General features: G+C 63.9%; 1 protein-coding gene across 6 annotated transcripts; it reads right to left on the reverse strand.

Annotated features, from left to right (window-relative positions):
• Positions 1-244: 244 nt before the first annotated feature.
• On the reverse strand, positions 245-15,783 carry PLXNB3 (plexin B3). Of its 6 annotated transcripts, none has more exons than XM_067723594.1 (36): positions 15,685-15,783; positions 14,226-14,301; positions 11,673-12,716; positions 11,076-11,255; positions 10,334-10,462; positions 10,148-10,248; positions 9,559-9,688; positions 9,231-9,387; positions 9,034-9,142; positions 8,840-8,954; positions 8,602-8,727; positions 8,391-8,507; positions 8,022-8,115; positions 7,770-7,939; positions 7,373-7,524; positions 6,989-7,094; positions 6,148-6,278; positions 5,719-5,895; positions 5,412-5,604; positions 5,060-5,290; positions 4,813-4,974; positions 4,580-4,731; positions 4,316-4,416; positions 4,014-4,237; positions 3,718-3,896; positions 3,389-3,455; positions 2,798-3,125; positions 2,583-2,686; positions 2,403-2,496; positions 1,858-2,036; positions 1,586-1,746; positions 1,222-1,369; positions 1,009-1,073; positions 865-940; positions 669-743; positions 245-385 (listed from the first exon to the last, which is right to left on the reverse strand). In XM_067723594.1, the coding sequence occupies exons 2-36, from the start codon at positions 14,295-14,297 to the stop codon at positions 281-283; spliced, it is 5,754 nt and encodes a 1,917-aa protein (XP_067579695.1). In that variant the 5' UTR covers positions 14,298-14,301; positions 15,685-15,783; the 3' UTR covers positions 245-280. The 6 variants fall into 6 exon arrangements, 5 of the variants coding, with proteins under 5 accessions (XP_067579695.1, XP_067579693.1, XP_067579696.1 ...); XM_067723592.1 differs by having other exon boundaries at positions 2,358-2,496; XM_067723595.1 differs by having other exon boundaries at positions 2,358-2,496; positions 13,707-14,301; positions 15,685-15,758.
• Positions 15,784-21,514: the final 5,731 nt, after the last annotated feature.

Here is a 21,514-nt window from a genome sequence, read left to right on the forward strand (position 1 = left end):
GCGAAGGTGGGGCTGGGCATTGGGCTTCTTCTAAAGACATTTCTGTTTTATTTCCAGATGTGATGCTCCAGCAAACACATAAATACAGTGGGGAAGGGGGAGGGAGAAAGGATGGTTATAAGTTAGAAGCCCAGGCGGGGAAGGAGGGAAGCGGAGGGGGCGGGGGGGGCGGGTAGGCAGCAGGGAGCCGCTCCCGCTCTCTGCCAGCCACTCCTGTGTCACCGGCTCCGTCCAGGCTCCGTCCAGGGCATTGAACTGGCAGACCCTGCTGCTGCCCAGCTCACAGGTCAGTCACCTTGTTCTCCACCAGGGCGGCAACCTGCTGCAGGCGGCAGGCCAGTTGCATCTTCTGGCCCACAGGGTCCTCCTCCAGGGCACTGATGATCTACCAGAGCAGAGGAGGCCGGCCCGCCTGAGGCCCTGGCCCTCGGCCCACCGGCCGCCCTGCCCTGGCTCCATCTCAGTAGCAGCCTGGGGAGCCAGAGCTCCCTGAGGAATCTGGACGGATGCCGAGCCCCTTCCCCAACCTGGGCCTTTCCTCTCCTCTGCCCAGATTGGGCCTGGACACTGCCTCTCGCCCCCAGGGAGACTCCTGGGGCCTCCCTCTGGGCTCTGGGCTCCGGGCTCTGGAGGCATGCCCCTCCCCCCCAGAGTGCCCCGGGCCTCACCTGGTCGTAGTACCTGTGGATGTGGGTGTAGAGTTCTCGCAGAGCTTCCAGACAGTGGGGAGCGGAGGTGTAATTCTAGGGGTAGCACGCGGGGGTTGAGGCCCCAGCCCGGGCCTCGAGCCAAGCCTCCCCTTCCCCTCTGCCCCCCTCCCCCGCCCCAGGTGTGGAAGGGTGCACCCTCTGGGCCGGGCCTCACCCCCGAGAGCTCGGCCAGGGCCGAGTTCATCTCCTGGTAGCTCGCCGGAGGGCTCTGGCGAATGTCGGAGTAGTACCTGGAGGAGGGGACGGAGTTAGGGGCAGGCAGCGCCCATTCCCTCACCCGTGATGCCCCGACACCTACCTCTCCACCATCTGCTTGTAGCGAGGGATCTCCCGGGCGTAGAGCAGTTTGTTCACGGGGGAATCCTGTTCTGGGCAGGGGTGGGCGTGAGCGGGAGCTGGGGAGCTCTGCCCTGGCTTTCTGACTGTGCCACTCGTGCCCCCCCAGCCCCACCCAGGGCTCTTCTCCGAGCCCCCGTGGCTCCCCCGCCAGGCTTTCTTCCTCTGCCCTCACCCGGCCCACTTTATGCTCCGAGATGGTGCAGGAGTCCATGAAGGTCTGGGCAATGACGGTGAGGACGGCGTCCACGTTGTCCGACACCCGCACGTCAAAGATGAGCTGTGGGTTCTTCAGGGTGTTCACCCAGAACCTCAAGAGCAGGCTGGGGACACGGGCCAGCCGCGGTGTGAGCAGGCTACCCCAGCTGGCATCCTCAGCCTGGTCCCCGGCCCTGAGCTGTGCGGGGAGCTGGCCTGTGAGTCCGTGCGGGGGCAGCCGGGAACCCAGGGCGAAGGCCACCGGGCCTGGGCTTCTGTCCCGGCCCTGCCGCCCCCGCCCTGGCAGCGTCCTCTCTGCACGGGGGCAGCAGGCGAGGCACCTGTTAGTCTTCCAGATGTGTAAGGTCTCCAGGTCCTCAATGCCGTGCTTCTCGGCCAGCTCGTCCAGGAAGTCAAACAGGTACTTGACAGCGATGGGCACAGGCCGGTTCACGCTGAGGATGGCCTGGAAGGCGTCGTCCACAAACTTCTGCAGTGTGCCCTAGAAGGCAGGCGTGGGCGGTATGGGGGGGCAGGGCGTGTGCGCCTCGAAGCCGCGGCCTGCCTCAGTGGGTGGGGCCGCCCCGTCACCCCAGCTCCCCGGCCCACCTACCTTCATGGACAGCAGGCGGGTGAGGTAGATCTCCGGAATGGCCTTGGCCCGCGTCCGCTCCCGCTCCGGCTCCCTCAGGCTGCTGCGCCGCGCCTTCGCTGCTTCTGGCTCATCGGCGACTTTCACCAGGTGCCAGAGGCGGACCCCGCCGTCCTCACCGTCCTCCAGCGCGGGGACGTCTGAGGGCACAGAAGCCGGCCCTCAGTCCTTTGCACTCTCATGCCGCCGGCCGGGAGGCCCAGCCTGCTTCCCTGGTGAGGTGGGGCAGGGTGGGGGGCGCCGAGGGCCGCAGGGTAAGAGAGATGTGGAGGACAGGGTGGCAGCCCAGGGGCTCGCTCGGCCCAGCACCCCACGGCCCTGGAGCTCCCCGACCCGGACGCACTGCCGCCCTCGTCCACCCCGGGCCCCTGGCTCAGCCTGGAGTTGTGGCTTCCCCGCTGGCGAGGTTTGGGGAGACCCGGACACGGCAGACGGCATGACCAGGACTCCGGCCTGCCCACCTCGAACTCGGGGGCAGGTTGGTGCGGCTGGGCCACGGGACTCACTCTGCCCAGAGGGGCAGCTCGGGGCCGGGCTCTGGGAGACGGCACCTCCGTTGTGCAGCTGGGGAATGAGCCTCACCGTGGCTCCATCCGGGACCTGGCGGGGAGGGGAGCAGAGGCTGGGCTCCCTCCCTGGCTGACCCCGAGGCGGGAGCCTGCCCCCAGCGCCCACCTGCCCGGCACCTTGTAGTGCTGCAGCGTGTTGAGTCTCTTCCAGCGGTTCTGTGTCACTGAGGTCAGGTCCTCGTCCGACAGGGTTAGGTGACCAGCCAGGCCTGAGCGCCACTCTTGGGGGGACCCAGGGAAGCCGGTCAGCCCACGGCCTGTTCCCGTAGGGCAGAGCCGAGTGGCCACAGGTGAGAAGAGCCTCGGGCGGGGCGGGAGGGGTAGGTTCTCACCGAGGTCTAGGGCGTGCACTGAGGGCCTCTGGGAGAAGGGGGTGCCCTTGTAGACTTGGTCCAGCACCTTCTCCTTGACCTGGGTGATTGTGTCCGTGTCGAGCACCCGGGCAGGCACGCGCTGCGCCATGCTGCCCGCCGCAGCCCCACCAACCCCCGGGCCAGCCAGCACCGTCAGCGTCAGGGTTCGGAATTCCACGTCCTCCCGCAGCAGGCGGCTGTCGTTCAGGGTCCGTTTTGCCTTGCCTGTCACGGCGTCCACAGGGCCCTTGTCCACCTGGTACTGGATGGCCCGCAGGAGCACGTAGAGCGGCTCACCCGCTACCTCCTGCAACCACCAGGAAGGGCTGGCGTCAGCTGGGGGGCGGTGGGCGGTGCGGGCAGGGAGGGGCGGCCCGCTGCACGGAGCGAAGATGGACGGCAGGCAACGCCAGCGGCCTCTGCTTCACATCCAGCCGGGCAAATGTTCGTAGCCTGCCCCTCACCGACACCCCGCCCTCGAGCCCGAGGCCCCTGGGCGGAATGGGGGCGCAGATCAGTGAGGCCAGAGGCAGCAGCCCCAGAATGGCGTGAGGGGAGAGGGGCCCTCACCCTCAGGAAGGTGTAGAGACAGATGGACACCCAGTTGGTGAGCAGCTTCTCCACCATAGTCTCCGTCCTGCAGGGAGCAGGCCCCGGGTCAGAGGGGCTGCTGCAGGGCCACCCTGTGTCCAGGCTGAGGCAGGCGGTAGCAGGAGGGCAGAGCTGCTCCGCCTGGCCACCCTTTGTGCCCGGCTCGCCGCTCAGGATGCCCATCTGCTTCCCCACCAGCGGCTCCGGACCCAGCCCACCTCCCAGGGCTTCCCAGCCCCACCCACGCCAGGACAGGGCTGGGCGGAGCCAGCTCCCCTGCTGCCGGGACCGGTCAGGCCAAGGCCAACCTGCGTAGCATGAGCTTGGGGTTCTTCTGCACGTAATGGGCAGCCAGGTCTCCGAGCAGCGTCCTCACGATGTCGGTCAGGTACTCGAGCTTGCCGTGCAGCGCCAGGGACAGCAGCGAGGCCACGAGGCAGCGGTCCCGCTGGGAGAAGCTGGGCTGCTCCTCCAGGGTGTGGATGAGCTAGGCGGGAGGAGGGGGTGCTGGCACCCACCCCGGGAAGCCCTGCGCCCCACACATCCTCCCACGCCTGAGCCCACGCCTGCTGCCTGGCCCGCCCCCCGCCCCCGCGGCCCTCACCGTAAGGAGGAAGGGCTTGCTGTTGAGCAGGTTGGAGAGCTGCATGAGGCCCTGGCGCACCGGCGCGCAGCGGCCCTCTTCCCCGGGCCCCTCGAGGGCAGGCTGCAGCGGGCAGCTGCCGCGCCCGGGGAAGAAGACGCGCTCGGCGTATGTGCGGTAGTCCAGGAAGGGGATCCCGCTGGCCTCCAGGTCGCTGCTGAGGTCAGTCATCTCCGTCATCAGGTCTGTAGGCCAGGAGCCACCGAGGTGTGAGCTCAGGCCCAGGTCCGCCCTCTACTCCCTCCCCACCGCCCTCTCCCGACCTGTGAACTCCTTTCGGCACTGGTCGCCTACGCCGATCTCCAGGTTCTCCAGCTGCACCAGAACCTTCTGGTAGTCCCGCAGGGCCTGCTTGCTCTTGTGCCTGCGGCCCAGGGGCCAGGTGTCAGCCATGGGACCAGAACTGCCTGGGCCGAGGCCACTGAGCCAAGATGGCCGCCTGTGCAGAGGCCCGCCGTGGGCCACCCTTTCCAAAGGTGAGGAGGGGAGTTGGCGTGGGTGCACGCGTGGCAGGGCGGCCCCCTCACCTGTACACGAGGGTCAGGAGGAGCACGGCGGCGATCGGCACGGCCACGCCCAGGCCCAGGCCCGCCTGGGCCTCCACGGGGAAGGCAGAGAGCGCGGGCTCAGCCTCGTACTGGACGGGGCCCAGTGGCAGCCGCACGTTGCCCATCTGCACCTGCGGTGGGGACGCGGGGCTCTTGAGCGCCGGCCTGCAGCGCTCCGCCCGCCGAGCCCGGCACCCGGGGCCCAGCCTCACCACGAACTGCGGCAGGGGTCTGGAGCCGTTGGTGGGCTGCGGGGCCCGCGCGGGCGGCTCGCAGTACAGGTGGGTGAGCGTGAGAGTCTTCACCAGGCACTCGCCGTCGCCGATGTGCACGCGCACCTCCTCCTTGCTGATGCCCAGGTTGAGACCCTCACCCTGGAAGCCGGATCCGGGGCCTGAGTCGAGCCACCCAGCTGGTGCCCGCAGCCCTCGCACAGCGGCGGCCGGCAGAAGGCCTCACCTCCACGTCCAGGATGTGGCCTGGCTTGAGGCGGTAGGGGCGGGCGCGGCTGAGCGGGGCCAGGCGGGGGTTGGGCTGGTACAGGAAGTCCTGGCCCCCACTGGCGCGGGCGAAGTCCACATGCACGTTGTCCAGGGCGAAGAAGACGCGCCGAGGGCTGGCCCCGTCCGGCACTGCAGGGCTCCGGCACAGGAGGAGGCTGGACGAGTTGATGGAGCAGACGGTGGAGCACTGTGAGGTGGCGGGGCCAGGACGAGGCAGGGTGAGCCAGGGCTGCCCACTCGCTCCCAGGGACGTGGGGGCCACCCCACCCCCTCACGGGGCACGGCGTCACCTGCTGGTGGGGCCTCACCTGCAGCAGGCCCCCCTCAAGCTGGGTGCAAGCCTGGGGCGCTGCGGCGGGGGCCCGACAGCTCCCCCTGGGGGTCGGGTCCCGGGGCTGCACCGCCACAGCCGTCTCCTCCGCGGCCTCCAGCCACACGGACAGCAGGGGCCGCTCTACCACGTCCAGGCCCGTGCCCCTGACTCGGATCAGCCGCCCGCCCCTGCGCCAGGATAGCACTCAGCAGGACCAGGGGCGGCGGGCAGCCCAGTCCAGTCCTGGCTGCCCGCCCTCCCGGCAGGGTGCACAGGTTGCCCCAGGTGGATCAGGTCCTCACCCCCGGAAGCTGACGCTGGGCTCCGCCGCCACGAGCTGGGGGTCGGCGGTGTAGTGGAAGGGGCTGGCGAGCAGCGTGCGCTGGGCACGGCCGAAGACCACTCGAACCACAGCTTCTCCTGGGCTGGCCTGGGGCGTGGTGTGGCACACGATGGCCTCAGGACACACTGGCTCCCTTCTGCAGGGTGGGGAGGTGTCTGGCATCTTGGGCTCTAGCCTCAGCCCGGCCTCCCCACCAGAGGCCTGCTTTGCCTCCCTCACCAAGGGCAGAGACCCCTGGGGTGGGCACGGCAGCCGTGGACCTGGGACTTTCACGGGGGCCTTGGGAGCCCTGAGCTCATCGCCCACATTGTACGCAAGGGGACGCTGGGGCCCGTAGGGAGTATCCCCAGCTGACAGCGACCAGCTGGGGCCAGGAGGAGGGACTCACATACGACAGGGCTGGCTGCCCACAAAGGCACTGATGTTGCCTCCCGTCTGCAGGTGCTGCCCATGGATGGTGAGCTGGGTGCCCCCTGCCTGGGGGCCCCACTGGGGACTCAGGCTCAGCAGGACGGGGTCCTGGGGGACAGGGCAAGCTGGGGCACGTGGAGGCCCACTTCTCAGCTCTGCCTCCTGGGCCACGACTGACCCTGCTCTCCCTCCGGAAGCCCTGTGCCCAGCTCCTGCAGCCCCGCAGCTCTCCTGCCAGCCGCCCTGCCCCACCAGGGGGTGCTCTTCTCTCCTCGCTGCGTCTCCTCGTCCTCTGCCGCGGCTTGCACCTCCCAGGCCCCCCTCCCCGCAGCTCTAAGCCCTAAGATCCAGTCACCTCCTTGGGGTGCTGCCCCTGCCCCTGCACCCACTGCTCCCACCCCGGGCTCTCTGGCTCCAGCAAGTCTCGAGGGCTCAGGCTGGCACCTGGAGGCATCCCTGCTCTCCCCCATCCCCTTGCCCGCAGGCATCCGGGTGGGCAGCAAGTCCTGACAGGTCTGCGTCCCCAAGTGGTCCCCCTGGCCATCCGGCGGCCGCTGCACTCACTGCTTCCGCTGCTTGCCTCCCTCCTGGACAGCGGCCGGTGGGCGGCGTCCTCACCATCCCGCCGCTGCCCACAGCCCACCGTCCACTCAGTGGCCAGAACGATCACTCGGATCGCGTGGCTTCCCTCCTGGACGTGAGATGACGCTTCCCACTAACCTTAGGTCAGGTTGGAAATCCTCACGTAGGTGTCACTGCCCTCCTGTCCCTTCTTTCTACTGCGCCCTCTGTGGGGACCACCCTGGGTGGGCACTGACCTGGTAGGTGAAGTGCTGGGTTGAGATGCCCGGTGGCCGACTCTTAACGGCCACTTGGATTGGGCCCACGGTGCCGTTGGGGGCAGGAGATGTCACACACACAATTCTGCAGAGCGAAGGCCCGATAGCTGCTCAGGACCCCCGTGGGCCGGGCCCTCGCCTGTCAGGAGCCACAGGCCGCCTGCCAGCCGCTGCCCAGAGCCCACCCCCTCCACTCCTCTCGCTGCCAGCCCCCCCTCCCTTCCCCCGGCCTCATCTTCCTTCGGCGCATCTGACCCGGGCCCACGTTTCTTGGCTGCGAGCCTCCCTTCTCTCTGGGCGGCCAGTCTCTGAGGGCCTCCTTGGGAGGGCGTCCCTCCGCCCCCGGCTGCCAGGATGCCTCACCGGGCAGAGATGCGGTAGAGAGAGGGGTCAGGGCTGCAGGGCCGGCCAGCCACGCTCACGGCGTCCTGCACGTCGGCAAAGTCCCGGCCCAGGTTGGAGCCCAGGATGGTGAGGGCCAAGCCGCCCTCAGGGGGGCCGGTCAGGGGCTCAATCTGCAACAGGGAAGGGTGGTGATGGGATGCCCCCAACCTGCTCCTCCTTTGCGGTGTCGGGGGGTGCCTGGCCAGCCAACCAGACTGAGGTGGGACACAGCTGCTAGGGTTTGGGGGCCTGGGGCAGGGCTGCGCTGACCCTGGTAAAGCTGAGACAGTGGGGGGCAGGGCGGGGCCAGGCGGACCGCGATGGGGGATGGCGGATGAGTGAGAGGCTGGGCCGTGGGGGAGGGCTGGGGGCTCACCGCGTTGATGCTGGGTGCGGGACACAGCAGCTCCACGGCCCCCGGCGGGCACAGCGGCCCGTAGCGGCAGGTGGGCCGGTCGTGGCTGCACCACAGGCAGCCCAGGCTCCCGCTGGCCGCCTGGCAGTGGCTGCAGTCGGGGTGGCCCACCGCGCAGTCGTACAGGGTCACTAGGGAAGGCCAGGCGGTGCGCTGAGGCGCCTCCCCCAGCTGCACACCCCGCCCTGCCTGCTGTGCCGCCCCCAGGCTCACCATGAAGAGTGCGGGCATTGTCCAGCCTCTGGCCCTCGCCCCGGGTGACGTAGATGGGCACCGGGAGCTCCCGCTGGGCCATGGAGGGCTGGAACTGTGGGTGGAGGGCGGGGTCAGGCCCGACCCAACTCGGGACACCCCCTGACCGCCCCCCCCCGCCTCCTCCAGGACGCTCCTCCCAGAATGCGTGCCATTGTTCAGGCCCCCCCGCCACCGCCGCGTCTCCCAGCAGGGGCTGTGGGCGCCACGTTCCTGTGCACGCCCAGGCCTGCCCACGGCAGGCCTCCTGAGTGACGACAGGCTGAAGGGGGCGAGCCCCTGAGGGCCCGCGCGTCCAGTGGCAGGTGAGGCTATGGGGCAGCTGCCCACCTGCTGGGCCTGGCAGTGGATGAGGCCGGCGTCCCCGGCCACCTCCTCCAGGGAGGCTGGCAGCCTCTGCAGTTCTCCGGGCAGCTCCAGCCAGCAGTGGTAGGAGGCAGGCAGGCCCTGGGGGTGGGCTCTGTCAGCATCCTGGACGCTGTCAGCCGCTACCACTGCTCCTCCCCCACTGTCGCTGTCCCCCACCCACCGGAATGCTCACCCGGAAATGCTGAAGGTTCCGCACGCGCAGGGCCAAACGGCTCTCCCAGCCCACAGGCACCAGGAGGGGGCCTACCAGGCCCTCGACCCGGGGACAAGCCCCTGGGCCCCGCACCTGGATGTCCACCTGGGGGAAGGAGACCCCTTAGCACTTCAGGAGTCGAGGGGCCTAGGCGGGCCCGGGGTAGGGCGGGCGCACGGCGGAGGTGAAGAGAAGCCAGCAGGCTGGGCCCGCCCACCTGTTGGGCACTGTAGATGGTCCTCTCGCCCTCCGGGCAGCGTTCCCCGTACACACAGCGGCTGCTCTGGGGGCACCAGTGGCACCTCCAGCGGCTGCCCACACAAGCACTGCACCTGGGGGGACGGGGGGACGCTCAGGCGGGGCGCCATCGGGACTCACCACCCCCACCCAGCAGCTGGGCCCGGCACTCACGGGGCAGCCGCGTCCAAGGCTTGCACGGCACCGCAGTCGTAGAAGGAGAAGTTGGCGGTAGCCACGACCACGTCCTCGAACATCAGGGCCAGGGGCAAGGTGATGTGCTCTGGGGGGCATATGGTGGTGGCAGGGGCGGCCATGTGGCTCCTGCCCCTCCGGCTCCCCCCTTGCCCCTCGCCCCGGGGGCCCCTCACCTGTGCCTGGAGGGTTATGCGGCAGCTGGTCTTGGGGAGGGGTGACGCAGGCCACGTGGGTCCCTTCCACGTGAGCCAAGCTGTCATAGTTCCCAAAGGCACAGTGGAAGTATTCGTCCACGGTGAGGGTGGGCAGCCGGGGCACAGACAAGGTGACCTGCGACGCATGCGAGGAAAGCACAGCAGGCGGGGGCCTCCTGGGGGGCCCAGCTCCCGAGGGAGAGGGATCCAGGGCAAGGGAGGGCTGGGAGCGGAGGCAGCGGGAGAGGAGGAAGACGGGGCAGCCCCCGCCCCGGCAGGTGGCGGCAGGCGGCGGCAGGCATCTGACCTGGCCCTGCTCCTGGCGGGGATGGTGGGCCGGCAGCAGGCTCTGGATGTGCAGGCAGCGGCCGTCCTCGTAGCTCCATAGCCACTGGTTGGGCTGGGCTGCCCGCCCGCATTGGCCCTTGCGGGTACACCTGTGGGGCAGGGGCCCGTTGGGTCCCTGTGTGGGACTCAGGCTCCCTGGGTGATTTGCGGCAAGGGGCTTGGGAGGACGGCCCAGCTGGAGCGCAGCAAGCAGTGGGGGTGAAAGGGACTCTGCTCAGAGAGGAAGGGGCCAAGTGCATGAGCACGTGAACCTGACTTAGGGTTGCCGTGAGGGATTCCTGAGGCTGCTGTGAGGAGCGTGGGCTGGAGAGGAGCTGGAGTGGGCCAGGGGACACCTGAGAGAGGTGACGGAGGCCTGGCCCAGAAGGGGCTGGGGGGAGGAGAAGTGGACAGGCTGGGCAGTGGGGGGAAGGAGATGCCCACCAGATTCTCGGTTGGGCACGCAGGGCAGGATGGGGGAACTCAGCGACGGCCCTGCATCCCACCTCGGGGACACGACCCGGCCTCCTGGCCCACCTAGAAGTGCTCCGGGAGCGGCCCCCACTCACCTGCCCTGCAGGACGCACCAGCCGCACAGGGGGTCCCGGGCCTGGAGGCAGCTGCTGCAGTCGGGGAACTGGGGGCAGGCTGCCACGGGTAAGCGGTCCACCTGGACAGGCGGCGGGGTACGGAGGTGGTGGCTGCGGGGCCTCGGGCCTCGTGTGCTCACCCCCCACCCCCGGGACAGCCCTCACCTGCTGGGAAGTCAGCACGTAGAGGTGGCTGCCGCTGCTGTCCACCAGCAGGTCGGGGCTGATGGCCGAGCCCGGGGGCCCCACTTGTTGTGAGTGGTACACCTGGCCTCGGGTGCCATTGAGGAAGACCTGGGGGGATGACAAGGGCAGGGCTGGGCCAGCCCGCCGAGCCAAGGCCCGCTCTCAAGATGGCCGCAGGCTAACCGTTCGGAGGAGGTGCTGTCCCGGCTGGAGTTCCCGGGGAGCATCCCGGCCCACAGAGCTGTCTCCCCTTCTTGCCGGCCCAGGGCGGCCAGGCTGTGCCGTGGAGGGTGGGGCAGGCCCACGGGCATCCAGCCTGCCCATGTCGCCTCCCCCTTCAGCCTCACCCAGCTAGGAGGGCAGAGCCACCCTGGGTGGGGCCCTTGGGTGCCAGGGGAGGAAGGGCAGTTGTGGAGAGACAAGCAGGTCATGAAAAGGCAAGAGTCTCCTCTTATCGGCCGGAGAAGTGGGGGCCGCCTGGGAGGCGTCCTGAGCCACACATCTGGGAAGCAGCCCTCAGTGTGTGGCCTGGCTTTCCGACCTGCCAGCAGGGTACAGGCCGAGAGGTGTGGAAGGAACCCGCGGCTCACGGGGCTCCTGTGAGCCACCACAGGGCAGGAGTGCCTCCAGTCAGGCCACTGAGGCCGGGCCCGGCCTGGCAGCATTGAGGCTGGGACCGGGGGTCTGGCCGAGGCCCGCCCTGCCTTCATCAGGCCCTTACTTTATGCAGCTGGCCCTGGACGTCCCCCAGGAACGCTATCGTGTGTCCGTCTGCCTGGAGGGCTGCGACTGCGCTGATGGAGTTTCTGAGCTGCAGCAGAGGCCCCGCCTCCAGGGGCTGGCGGCCCGCAATGGGGCTCGGGGTGTGTTCGTCGCCACAGGGGTATGACTCGGGGGAGTCCTGCAGGGGCGGAGAGGGGGGATTCAATTCCTGGAAGAGGCACGAGGTACCTTCCCTGGGCCCAGATCTGCAGTCAGCCCAGGATGGCAAGGCAGCAGGCGAGAAGGGCTCAAGGTTGCACCGCAGAGAGGGAGAGACTGGCCAAGGAGACTCAGACAAGCGGGCCCCTCCTTGACATCCTCTAAAGCAGAGGTCACAGGCGATTGTCACATGAGAGCGTCCAGCTGCCCTCGGCCAGGACTACGTGTGGCAGCCCCGGCCCTGGTCAGAGAGATGCTGCAGGTCCACAGAGGGACAGGGCCGGGGTGGCAGGCCGGGCAACACGAGGCCGCGGGAGAGGCGGGAGCCGCTGCCAGGTGGCGGTGCGGAAAGCCTCAGGTGAGAGGGCAGGGGTGAGGCCCGGGCCCAGCCACTCACGGGCGGCAGGGTGACGCAGCGCGATGTGACGCCGTACTCCACGGTGGCTTCCTCCGTGCCGCCGGGGCCCCGGCCGCCCGTGGTGTAGCAAAGGCGCCGGGCCCGCTCCATGGTCGCGTCCAGGTCGGCCAGGGGAAAGGCGCACAGGGCCGCCTGCGCCCCCCTCGGGCCGGCAGCAAACGCTCCCAGTAAGGCGCCTGGGGCGAGGGAGGCGGCCTGGATGAGGCCGTGGCCCCGGCAGGTGAGGGGCACCTCCACGTAGGAGTAGAGGTTGGCATCCCCCAGGCAGACCCGAGCCACGTAGGAGCGGTACTCGGCCTGTGCCCGGGCCCCACGGCGGCGGAAGACGAAGTAGGCCGAGCGAGCGTCAGCGAGGGCCGCCACGTAGCTGTTGTTGTAGTCGGAGAGGTCGCCCACCACCAAGCGGCCCAGGCCCTCGCTGGAGAAGGGCTGTGGCCCAGCCAGCTGGCGCACGGTCAGGGGTGGCACCCCGCCCGACAGCTTGCCCGCCAGGCCCCTGGCCACCAGCAGGAGGTCCTGGCCTGGCCCGGGCACCACCAGGCCCACCGTAGCCACGCCCACAGCGTTGGCAGCCACGAACTGCCCGTCGCCGGGGTCCTCGGCCCGGTACAGCAGCTGCGCCACATCCTCGAGGCGCCGCTTCTCACACACTCCCTGCCGCACCTGCCCGCAGGCCACCAGCTCCCGGGCCCGGCCGCTCACCAGCAGCAGTTGGTTGGCGTTGTCGGTGAGCCGGGCCTGCGGGCACTCGGCCGGCTCCCGGAAGGGCACGCAGTCGGGGCTGTCGAGGACCGGGCCTGTGACGGCCACCGACTCGAGCCGCAGCGCGGGGCTGAGCTGGAAAAGGCGGTTCACCGCGCCCACGTAGAGCGCGCCCCGGCCTGGGGCCAGCGCCAAGCGGTTGAGGGTGGTATTGGGCGCTGGGAAGCGGTGTGCCCACGTCGGGGTGAGCAGTGGGCACAGCAGCGGCAGCACGAGCAGCAGGCAGGCGCCCAGTGGAGGCCGGGGCGCCATCGCGGGGCCCTGGGGGAGGCCAGGCAGGAAGGCATGAGTCAGGGCGGCTGTGGGAATGGAGGATGAGGGGGCAGGAGGAAAAGGAGAATCCAGGAGAGACAGAGACAGAAGGGGGGGAAAGAAGGACGGAGAGGCAGAGAGACAGCAGCAGAAAGCGGGGGCAGGGAGCAGCAGGGGAAGCGGAGAGGGAAAGAGTCAGAGGGAGACAGGGACAGGGGGGTGGGGTGGGGGTGGACACGGAGAGTCCCCAGGAGGTGGGGGCGGGGTGCACGCATGCGCGAGGAATTTCTTTCGTCTACTTTAGATGCATCTAGATTGTGGAAGGGGGCAGATCCTGAAAAGCCACAGGAACACCAACAGGACTGAGTGGCAGGGAGAGGAGAGACCACAGAAAGGAGAGCAGCGCGGAGGGTGGGGAGCGCCTTTCCCCGGGGGGCGGCGGAGGATGGTGGAGGGCGAGGGGAAAGGGGACAGGAGCCCGGAGACCAGGGCCTGAGGGCCAGCGAGGATGGGAGAGGAAAACTGCCCTGGGAAGCCAGCGGAAGAGAGGAGAGAGCCAGGCACCCCGCTGCCTGCCCCAGAGAAAGCAAGGGGCCAGTGGCCAGGGCCGAGGCAGAGGAGAACAGAGGGCTGGGAGGGCCCCAGACTGAGCTGGGGGTGCTCAGAGCGGGGATGGGGGAGTTGGGGGGCACCAAGAGACAACCCAGGGTGCAGGGGGTTGGGGGAGGCCTGTCCCTTGCCCCATCAGCCCCGGCAGCCAGGGTCCACCGGGACTGGCACGGGGAGGGTTAATGTGGGGGGCGCGGGTGGAGTGAGAAGAGGACAGCCAGAGAGGGCGGGAGGGGAGAGGAGAGCTTGAAAGAAAGTCCTAGCCAGAAGCTGGGCATGGACTCCCTTCCCCACCCATTTGGGGCCCAAGGCTGAGCCCTGAGGGAAGGGCAGGGCCCTAGCCTCCAGAGGAGGCTCCGATCCCGGGTTCTGCTGCGCCTTCCAGCTCACCTCCCGGCCAGGGGCCTTAGCACCCGCTGCCCAGCAGCCTCCTGCAGTGCCCAGGTGACACGCGCCACGAACCCCTGGGCCGTGATGGCCCCTCACGCCTCTCTCCTCCTGACCCCGGCACAGAGCCACAAGGACGGGGTACAAGCCAGGTCCTGAGTTGAGCCAAGGTCCCGCACAGCTGGGTGTGTGGGCGCGTGCCAGCCAGGAGTGGGCCCACTGTCATTCAGCAGCCTGCCAGCTCCGGCCCCCGTGGGCGTGCCAGCTGTGGGGAGAGCTCCGAGGATGCCCCTGGGCCCTTATCTTGGGAATACAGACAGGAAGGTCAGGCCTGGCCTGGGGACAGGGCCGTTTCCTCTGGACCCTGGTATCGGTGGCAGTGTCTGCGGCGGGTGAGGGGCAGACGGCCCACAGCTGGAGGCGCAGCGCGTGGGAGCCCAGGCTCCAGGCTCCTCCGCGCTCCTCACCTGCCTTCCCTGCCCCAGAGGGGGGTCTCTGGGGACGCAGGACTCAGGCACTTACCGCAGCGAAGGGCAGCAGCAGAGGCGTCTCCCGGGGCAGTGGTGACGGGCACAGGATGGCTGTGGGGGGCATCGTCCTGAGGAGGAGGGAGACAGGCAAGGCTTGGTTCCATTCACACTCAACCCCGGGGGAGGAGGGAGGCCAGGGGGGCCGAGGCCTGGCAGCCGGGCTCCACCACAGCTGGCAGCTTTGTCAATAGTGGCCGGGCCAAGGCAGCCCTGCCTCCACGCCAACAATGTCCCCTCTGTCCAGAGGCCCAGGCCAGGGACCCGCTATCTGGTGTTCCTATCCCCATCCAGGCTGTTCTGACCAGGGGGCTCCCTGCCACTCCCCACCCCCAGAGAGACACCCCCTGGGATCTGGGGACAAAGGGACAGGGTTTCCTTCAGCCAGAAAAATGAGACCCACACAGCCAGTCCCCCACTCCCGCCCCGTGCCAGCCAGCGTGCTCCTCCCCGTGTCCCCCCGGGGTCCCTGTGAAGGGCGCAGAGTGGGCCACGGAGCCCCCCTGCGAGGGCCAGGGCCCTGCGCCCCTGCATAGCAGGCCTCACCCTCGGTAGCCTTGGCGCCTGGCTGGAGGGGAGTCCTGACCCTCAATGCCTGCGTTTGTCCAGGCGGGGGGCAGGGGAGAGACTGGCCAAGGCAGCCCGCCTGGGAAACCTTCTCCCCTCACGCCCCCCCACCCCCAGGGACTGGCAAAGTCGTGCCAGGTACAGTCTGGTGCCAGCGGAGGATGCTTCTGGAGGGGGCTGAGGCATAGAGGATGCACAGGAGGGGGTGGAAGCCCAGCCCTTAGCCCACCCAGCCCTTAGCTTCAGACTTGGCAACTGGTCGCAGGCTGTCCCCCTCCCGCTCGCTCGGGGAAATACCATCCCAGGATGGGTCTGGATCTCCCCCTTCACGTGTGGGGTGGGGAAGGGAGTGGCAGCCGGCAGCCGGCTCCTCTGCCTCCCTCAGAGGGCACCGTCCGCACACCAGGCGGCAGGGCTCAGGCCGTGACCCGAGGTGCGGGAACAGGTGTGCTTGAGTCAGTCTCCCCGTTTCCTCCACAGGGTGCGGTAGCAGCAGGCAGGCTCCAGGGTGAGGTGACAGCCACAGGGCTCGCTGCCACCTGGCTGGGCCAGTTGGGTGGCTGTAGGAGCGGGGAGCCAGGCGGGCCGCTTCCCTACCCCGTGCCCTGCCCCGTGGCCAGAGGCGCCAGCTCTCACATTTGGGGGCAGCAGCCGCAGCCCTACCTCCCAGCGCCAGGGCCACCCATTGGCCAGGACTGGGGGGATCCGTGCCCCCAGGCATCAGGAGGTGTAGTCGCAGGACTTGGTCTGGCACCTAAGCGCTTTTGCCTGATTCGGGCTAGTCGGCCTGTGGACCCCTGGCTTCTCCTGGCTCCCAGGCGGCGCCCCCCACCCCGACCCGGCGGCCCCTGCACCCCGCGCCCTAGCCAGCCCCGGCTCCTGCCTACCTGAGCGGGCCGCCGGCCGGGCCGAGGAGCAGCTGGCGGTGCCAGGAGTGCGTCCCGGAGGAGCCCCAGTCTCCCTCCCCACAATGCAATGGCTCCCAGCCCGAGTTGTCCTGGGTGCCCCGGGAAGCCCAGCCCCTCCGCGCCCACCCCTTTGCCCGACGGCGCAGGGCAGGGCACTGCTGCCCTCTGCCGGCCTCGGTGGGCATGGCAGAGGGCCAGCCGCGCACCTGCCCGGAGGAGGTGAGAGGGGGCGGTGCCCTCCCATGGGGAGGTGGGGGCAGGCGGGCATTCCATAGCCTTCCATGAAGTGCCCTGACTGAGCGCCAGACTTGGCCCTGGCACTGGCACCGTTCAGAGACAAAGCCCACAGCCACCTGCCCCAAGAGTCTCCCGGGTCTCAGGGGCAGAACTACGTGCCAACAGATGAGACCCCACTGCCAGGACAGCCATTTGTGGAGGGCACTGTGGGTCACCAAGGAGGGGGAGTCAAGTCTAGGGCCGCTCAGGGCATCATGGAGAGCATCACAGAGGAAGTGAAGTTTAAGCTGACCTTGAACCACACCGTGCTACTCCTACTGTCATCCTCCAATGTACCAGGGCTGGTCTAAGTGTTCTGTGGACGTGAACTCATTCAGTCCTTCCAATGACCCCAGAGCGGGTGCAGTTATTCCCCCTGGTTCACGGGTGGGGAGACTGAGGCTCGCAAGGTTAGGAAACTTGCACAAAGTCACAGGGCTAGTAAGTGGTAAGGCTAAGAGTCAACCGCGGGTCCCTGCCCTTAACCATCAGGCACGAGGCCCTGAACCATGAAGGGCAGCAGGCATTGGGCAGGAAGGGAGATGGGGACTGGCCGAGGCCAAGCCTGCAGGTGACACGCCCACAGGGCATTTTCTCCTACCTGGAGCACAAGTTGGTCGAGGTGAGCTTCGAGGCTGCGGAGGGCTGGCAAACGGCTTTGCATTTGAACAAGCGCAAGCTGGTGGCCCAGGGGTGGAGAGCATGGGGGAAACCTGGGTCGGGGGGGCTGTAGGTGTGGAGAGGGGGAGCAGGACCCAGGAGACGTGGCGGTGGACAGGGTGTAGGCGGCGAACGCAGAAGGATCCAGGAGATCTCTGGGCTCTTTCTGCTGGGGCATCACTCCCTATGGAGCACGGGTGCCAGTGGAGGGGAGGACCGAGGGGCCCACAAGGCAGGAGGTGGCCAATGGAGCTGGTGGGGTCTTAGCGTAAGAAGCTTGGCTCGGGGTGAAGAGCACTGGGGGTGGGTGGGAGTCACAAGAGGGAACTGGGAGACGAGGGGCGTCAGGGGAGGCGAGCGACCCAGAACCTGAAGGCCTAGCAGATCCGGAGGGCTACACCCCCCTCCCCCAAGGGGGAAGGCCAAATGCCCAAGAAGGGGCCAGGGAAGCTCCGGGAGAGGCAGGCTGTCGGGAGAGTGATGGGGGACGGTCTCTGAACACTAAGACTGGAAGGACTGCCCCCCCCATGGCCAGCTGGGCCCCTCCCCTCCACCGTGTCCCTCCTCAGCCTCCACCCCAGCACACACGTGTCCTTGGTGGCTTCGGGAAAGACAGACGCCTTCAGTCCCAGCGCTGGGAACATTTGTCCTACCTTTCCACAGAAGAAAATAAATCTGTCTCCAGGCAACACAATTTTTAATAAGTATGTATGTGTATGGCCTGCAAGGGCCGTGTGCACCGGTCCCAGGCAGAAGACAGGCAGCCCCTAGTCTGAAGTCAGTGGCAATGGTGAAGGACCTTTGCAAGCTTTGTGAGTTTTAACATCTTACACAAAGGGAATCGTGTTGTTTTCCTTCTGCCAATGGCTCCTTCCCCTCGCAGCTGGCCTTTGGAGATGTATCTGTGCCGATCCATGTGGATGGCCCATTCGTCCAGCTGCATGGGATCCTTCCGTCAGTATCCCTGCGAGGGGTGGGGAGGCGGCCTTGCTGAGGGCGGGGTTCTCTAGATGCCGGAAGGGGACTCGCCGGGTCATAGGGCACGTGCGCTCCGAGTTTGCCAGGGGTGGAGGAATCGCTTTCCAAGCTGGTGGCCCACACGACACTCCCACTGCCACTGTATAGACATTTATTTCTGTTTCTCCTCATCTTCACCAGTACTTGGACTTAGTACTTTTACTTTGTGTTTCGTACTTTCGGTCAATACAATGGGTGTGAAATGGTGATGCCTTGCTGGACTTCGTTTTGGCTGCGTTGGGTCTTCATTGCTGCGCGTGGGCTTTTCTCTGGTTGCGGCGAGCGGGGGCTGCTCTTCGTTGCGGTGCGCGGGCTTCTCATTGTGATGGCTTCTCTTGTTGCGGAGCACGGGCCGTAGGCGCGTGGGCTTCAGTAGTTGTAGCACGCGGGCTCAGTAGTTGTGGCTTGCGGGCTCTAGAGCGCAGGCTCAGTAGTTGCGGCGTGCGGGCTTAGTTGCTCCGCGGCCTGTGGGATCTTCCTGGACCAGGGCTCAAACCCGTGTCCCCTGCGTTGGCAGGTGGATTCTTAACCACTGTGCCGCCAGGGAAGTCCCCCCGTCTTATTTTGTATTTTAACGTTTTAATTGAAGCATAGTTGATTTACAGTGTTGTGTTAGTTTCTGCTGTTCAGCAAAGTGACTCAGCCATACACATGTATAGATTCTTTTTCATATTCTTTTCCGTTACGGTTTATGGCAGGATGTTGAATGTAGTTCTCTGTCTATCCCTGCTTTACTTACTACAGCTTTAAAAGCAAGCCTTGATGCCGGGAGGGGGTCATCATCTTTCAAAATTCTGCCACCTATTCTAGGCCCTTTAGTTTTCCTTAGAAGTTTCAAAAACAGCTTGTCAAGTTCCAGGAAACACCGTTGGGATTTTTTTGAAGAGGTAAATGGAGATTTTGTTGAATTTTGAATCCCTTTGAAGACTAGTCATCTCTAAAATATCATTTCCCCATCTCTGAGCATAGCATCTCTCTCTAGTTATTAAGATCCTTTCAGTACATTTTCCCCTAAGGACTTGAACATCACGTGTTTGGTAGAGCTGTCACTAGGGACTTGCTTTTTAAAAAATATTTACTTATTTATTATTTGTTTGGCTGCGTCGGGTCTTAGTTGCCGCGTGAGGGATCTTTGTTGTGGCATGGGGGATCTTTTAGAAGCGGCATGCGGGATCTAGTTCCCTGACCAGGGATCGAACCCAGGCCCCCTGCATTGGGAGTGCAGAGTCTTAGCCACTGGACCACCAGGGAAGTCCCAGGACTTGCTTTTTTATGGCATTATAAATGCTATCTTCTTCTTAATTCACTTTCTGATTGTGCTGCTGGTACATAGAAACACAACTGACTTTTTAAAAAATTGAAGTACAGTTGATTTACAACATTGTGTTAGTTTCCGGTGTACAACAAAGGAAACAGAATTGACTTTGGCGTATACATTTTGTCTCAAGCAACCTCATAAATGCTTGTATTAGGGCTAATAATTCTTTGTGGATTCTTTTTGTGGATTCTTTTTATGTTTTTCCAAGGAAGGTGACTTTTTGAAAAAATTTATTTATTTATTTGGTTGCGCTGGGTGTCAGTTGTGGCAGGCGGGCTCCTTAGTTGCAGCTTGCCAGCTCCTTAGTTGCGGCACGTGAGCTCTTAGTTGCGGCATGCGTGTGGGATATGGTTCCCTGACCAGGGATCAAACCCAGGCCCCCTGCACTGGGAGTTCACAGTCTTATCCACTGTGCCACCAGGGAAGTCCCCTGTGGATTCTTTTTGGTTTTCTACTTACACAGTCATGCCATCTGGGAGGAATGACTGTTTTGTTTCTTCTTTTTCAGTCCTTTTAACTACAGTTTCTTTTTCTCACTTTACTTCCCTGGACAGTACAAGGTTGAATGGAAGCAAAGAGAATATTCTTAAGGTTTCATCATTAATTAAGATGTTTGCAGAGGGTGTTTACAGACACCTTTATGAGATTAAGCCAGGTCCCTTCCAGTCCTAGTTTGCTATATGTTGAATTTTATCAAATGCATTCAGAAAAAGCACTGAGTTGATGACAGAATGTTCCTCCTCTCATCAGTTAATGTGTTCAGTTGTGTTAATTGATTATCTAATGTTAAACCACCCTTGCATTTTCTGGGCTAAACTCAACTTTGTCGTGGTGTATTGGCTGGATTGGTTTTGTTGTTGTTTTTGGAGCATGTCCTCTTTTTCTGTTCCCTGGAACGATTTATCTAAGACGAGGGTTATCAGTTCCTTAAAGGCTTGATGGAATACATCTGTAAAACTATCTAGGCCTTCCTTGTTTTTGCAGCCACCAGCCCCTCTATCCATACATTTTAAATTACATTGCCGATTTCTTTAGTAATTATGGGACTGTTCAGGTTTTCTGTTTCTTCTTGAGTCAATTTTTTTTATTGTGGTCAAAAATACACAACATAAAGTTTACCATCTTAACCATTTTTAAGTGTACAGTTAAGCAGTGCTAGGTACACTCACATTGTTGTGAAACGGATCTCCAGAACTTTTTCATCTTGCAAAACTGAAATGCTATATCCATTAAGCAACTCTGCTTTTCCCCAGCCCCTGGCACCCACCCTTCTACTTTCTGTGTCTATAAATTTGGCTATTCTAGGGACCTCACATAGGTGGAATCATGCAATATTCGTCTTTTGTGACTGACTTATTTCACATAACATAATGTCATCAAGGGTCACCCATGTTGTAGCATCTGGCAGGATTTCCTTCCTTTTAAGGAGGAATAATATTCCATTTTTGTGTATAGACCACATTTTGGTCATCCTTTCATCAGTCAATGGACACTGAGGTTGCTTCTACCTCTTGACTGTCGCGAATGGTGCTGCCATGAACATGGATGTGTAAATAGCTCTGCTCTCGATTCTTTTAGATACATACTCAGAAGTGGGATTGCTGGATCGCATGGTAGTTCTATACGTAATTTTCTGAGGAACTTCCTCACCATTTTCTATGGCAGTTGCACCATTTTACAATCCCACCAACAGTGCACAAGACTTCTAATTTCTCCACATTCTTGACACTATTTGATGTTTTCTGGGTATTTTTGGGTTTTTTAAAAAAATAGTAACCATTCTAATGGGTGTCAGGTAATTTATTGTGGTTTTGATTTACATTTCTTGATGATTAGTGATGTTGAGCATGTTTTCATATGCTTGTTGGCCACTTGTATATCATCTTCGGGGTAATGTCTATTCAAGGCCTTTGCACATTTTTTAAATCTTTTTTTTAAATTAATTTATTTTATCTTTGGCTGCGTTGGGTCTTCGTTGCCACGCACAGGCTTTCTCTAGTTGCGGCGAGCGGGGGCTACTCTTCGTTGCGGTGCGTGGGCTTCTCATTGTGGTGGCTTCTCTTGTTGCGGAGCATGGGCTCCAGGCTTGCGGGCTTCAGTAATTGTAGCACGCGGGTTCAGTAGTTGTGGCTCGTGGGCTCTAGAGCGCAGGCTCAGTAGTTGTGGCGCATGGGCTTCTTTGCTCCACGGCACATGGGATCTTCCCAGACCAGGGAAGATCGAACCTGTGTCCCCTGCATTGGCAGGCGGATTCTTAACCACTGTGCCACCAGAGAAGTCCCTTTGCACAGTTTTAAATCAGGTAATTGGATTTGTTGTTGTTGAGTTGTAGGAGTTCTTTGTATATTCTGGGTATTAACCCTTTATCAGATATGTGACTTATATTTTCTCCCGTTCTGTAGGAGGCCTTTTTACTCTGTTTGTTGTATCCTTTGTTGCTACACCTGTCCCTACTGTCAACCAGAAGACAATATTCCCAATGACTCTGAAGCCCCCATATACCCTGTTCCTCCCTTGACATAAGCAACCACTAGCCTT

This window comes from Pseudorca crassidens, chromosome X, assembly GCF_039906515.1.
Source record: "Pseudorca crassidens isolate mPseCra1 chromosome X, mPseCra1.hap1, whole genome shotgun sequence".
NCBI classification, from domain to species: domain Eukaryota; kingdom Metazoa; phylum Chordata; class Mammalia; order Artiodactyla; family Delphinidae; genus Pseudorca; species Pseudorca crassidens.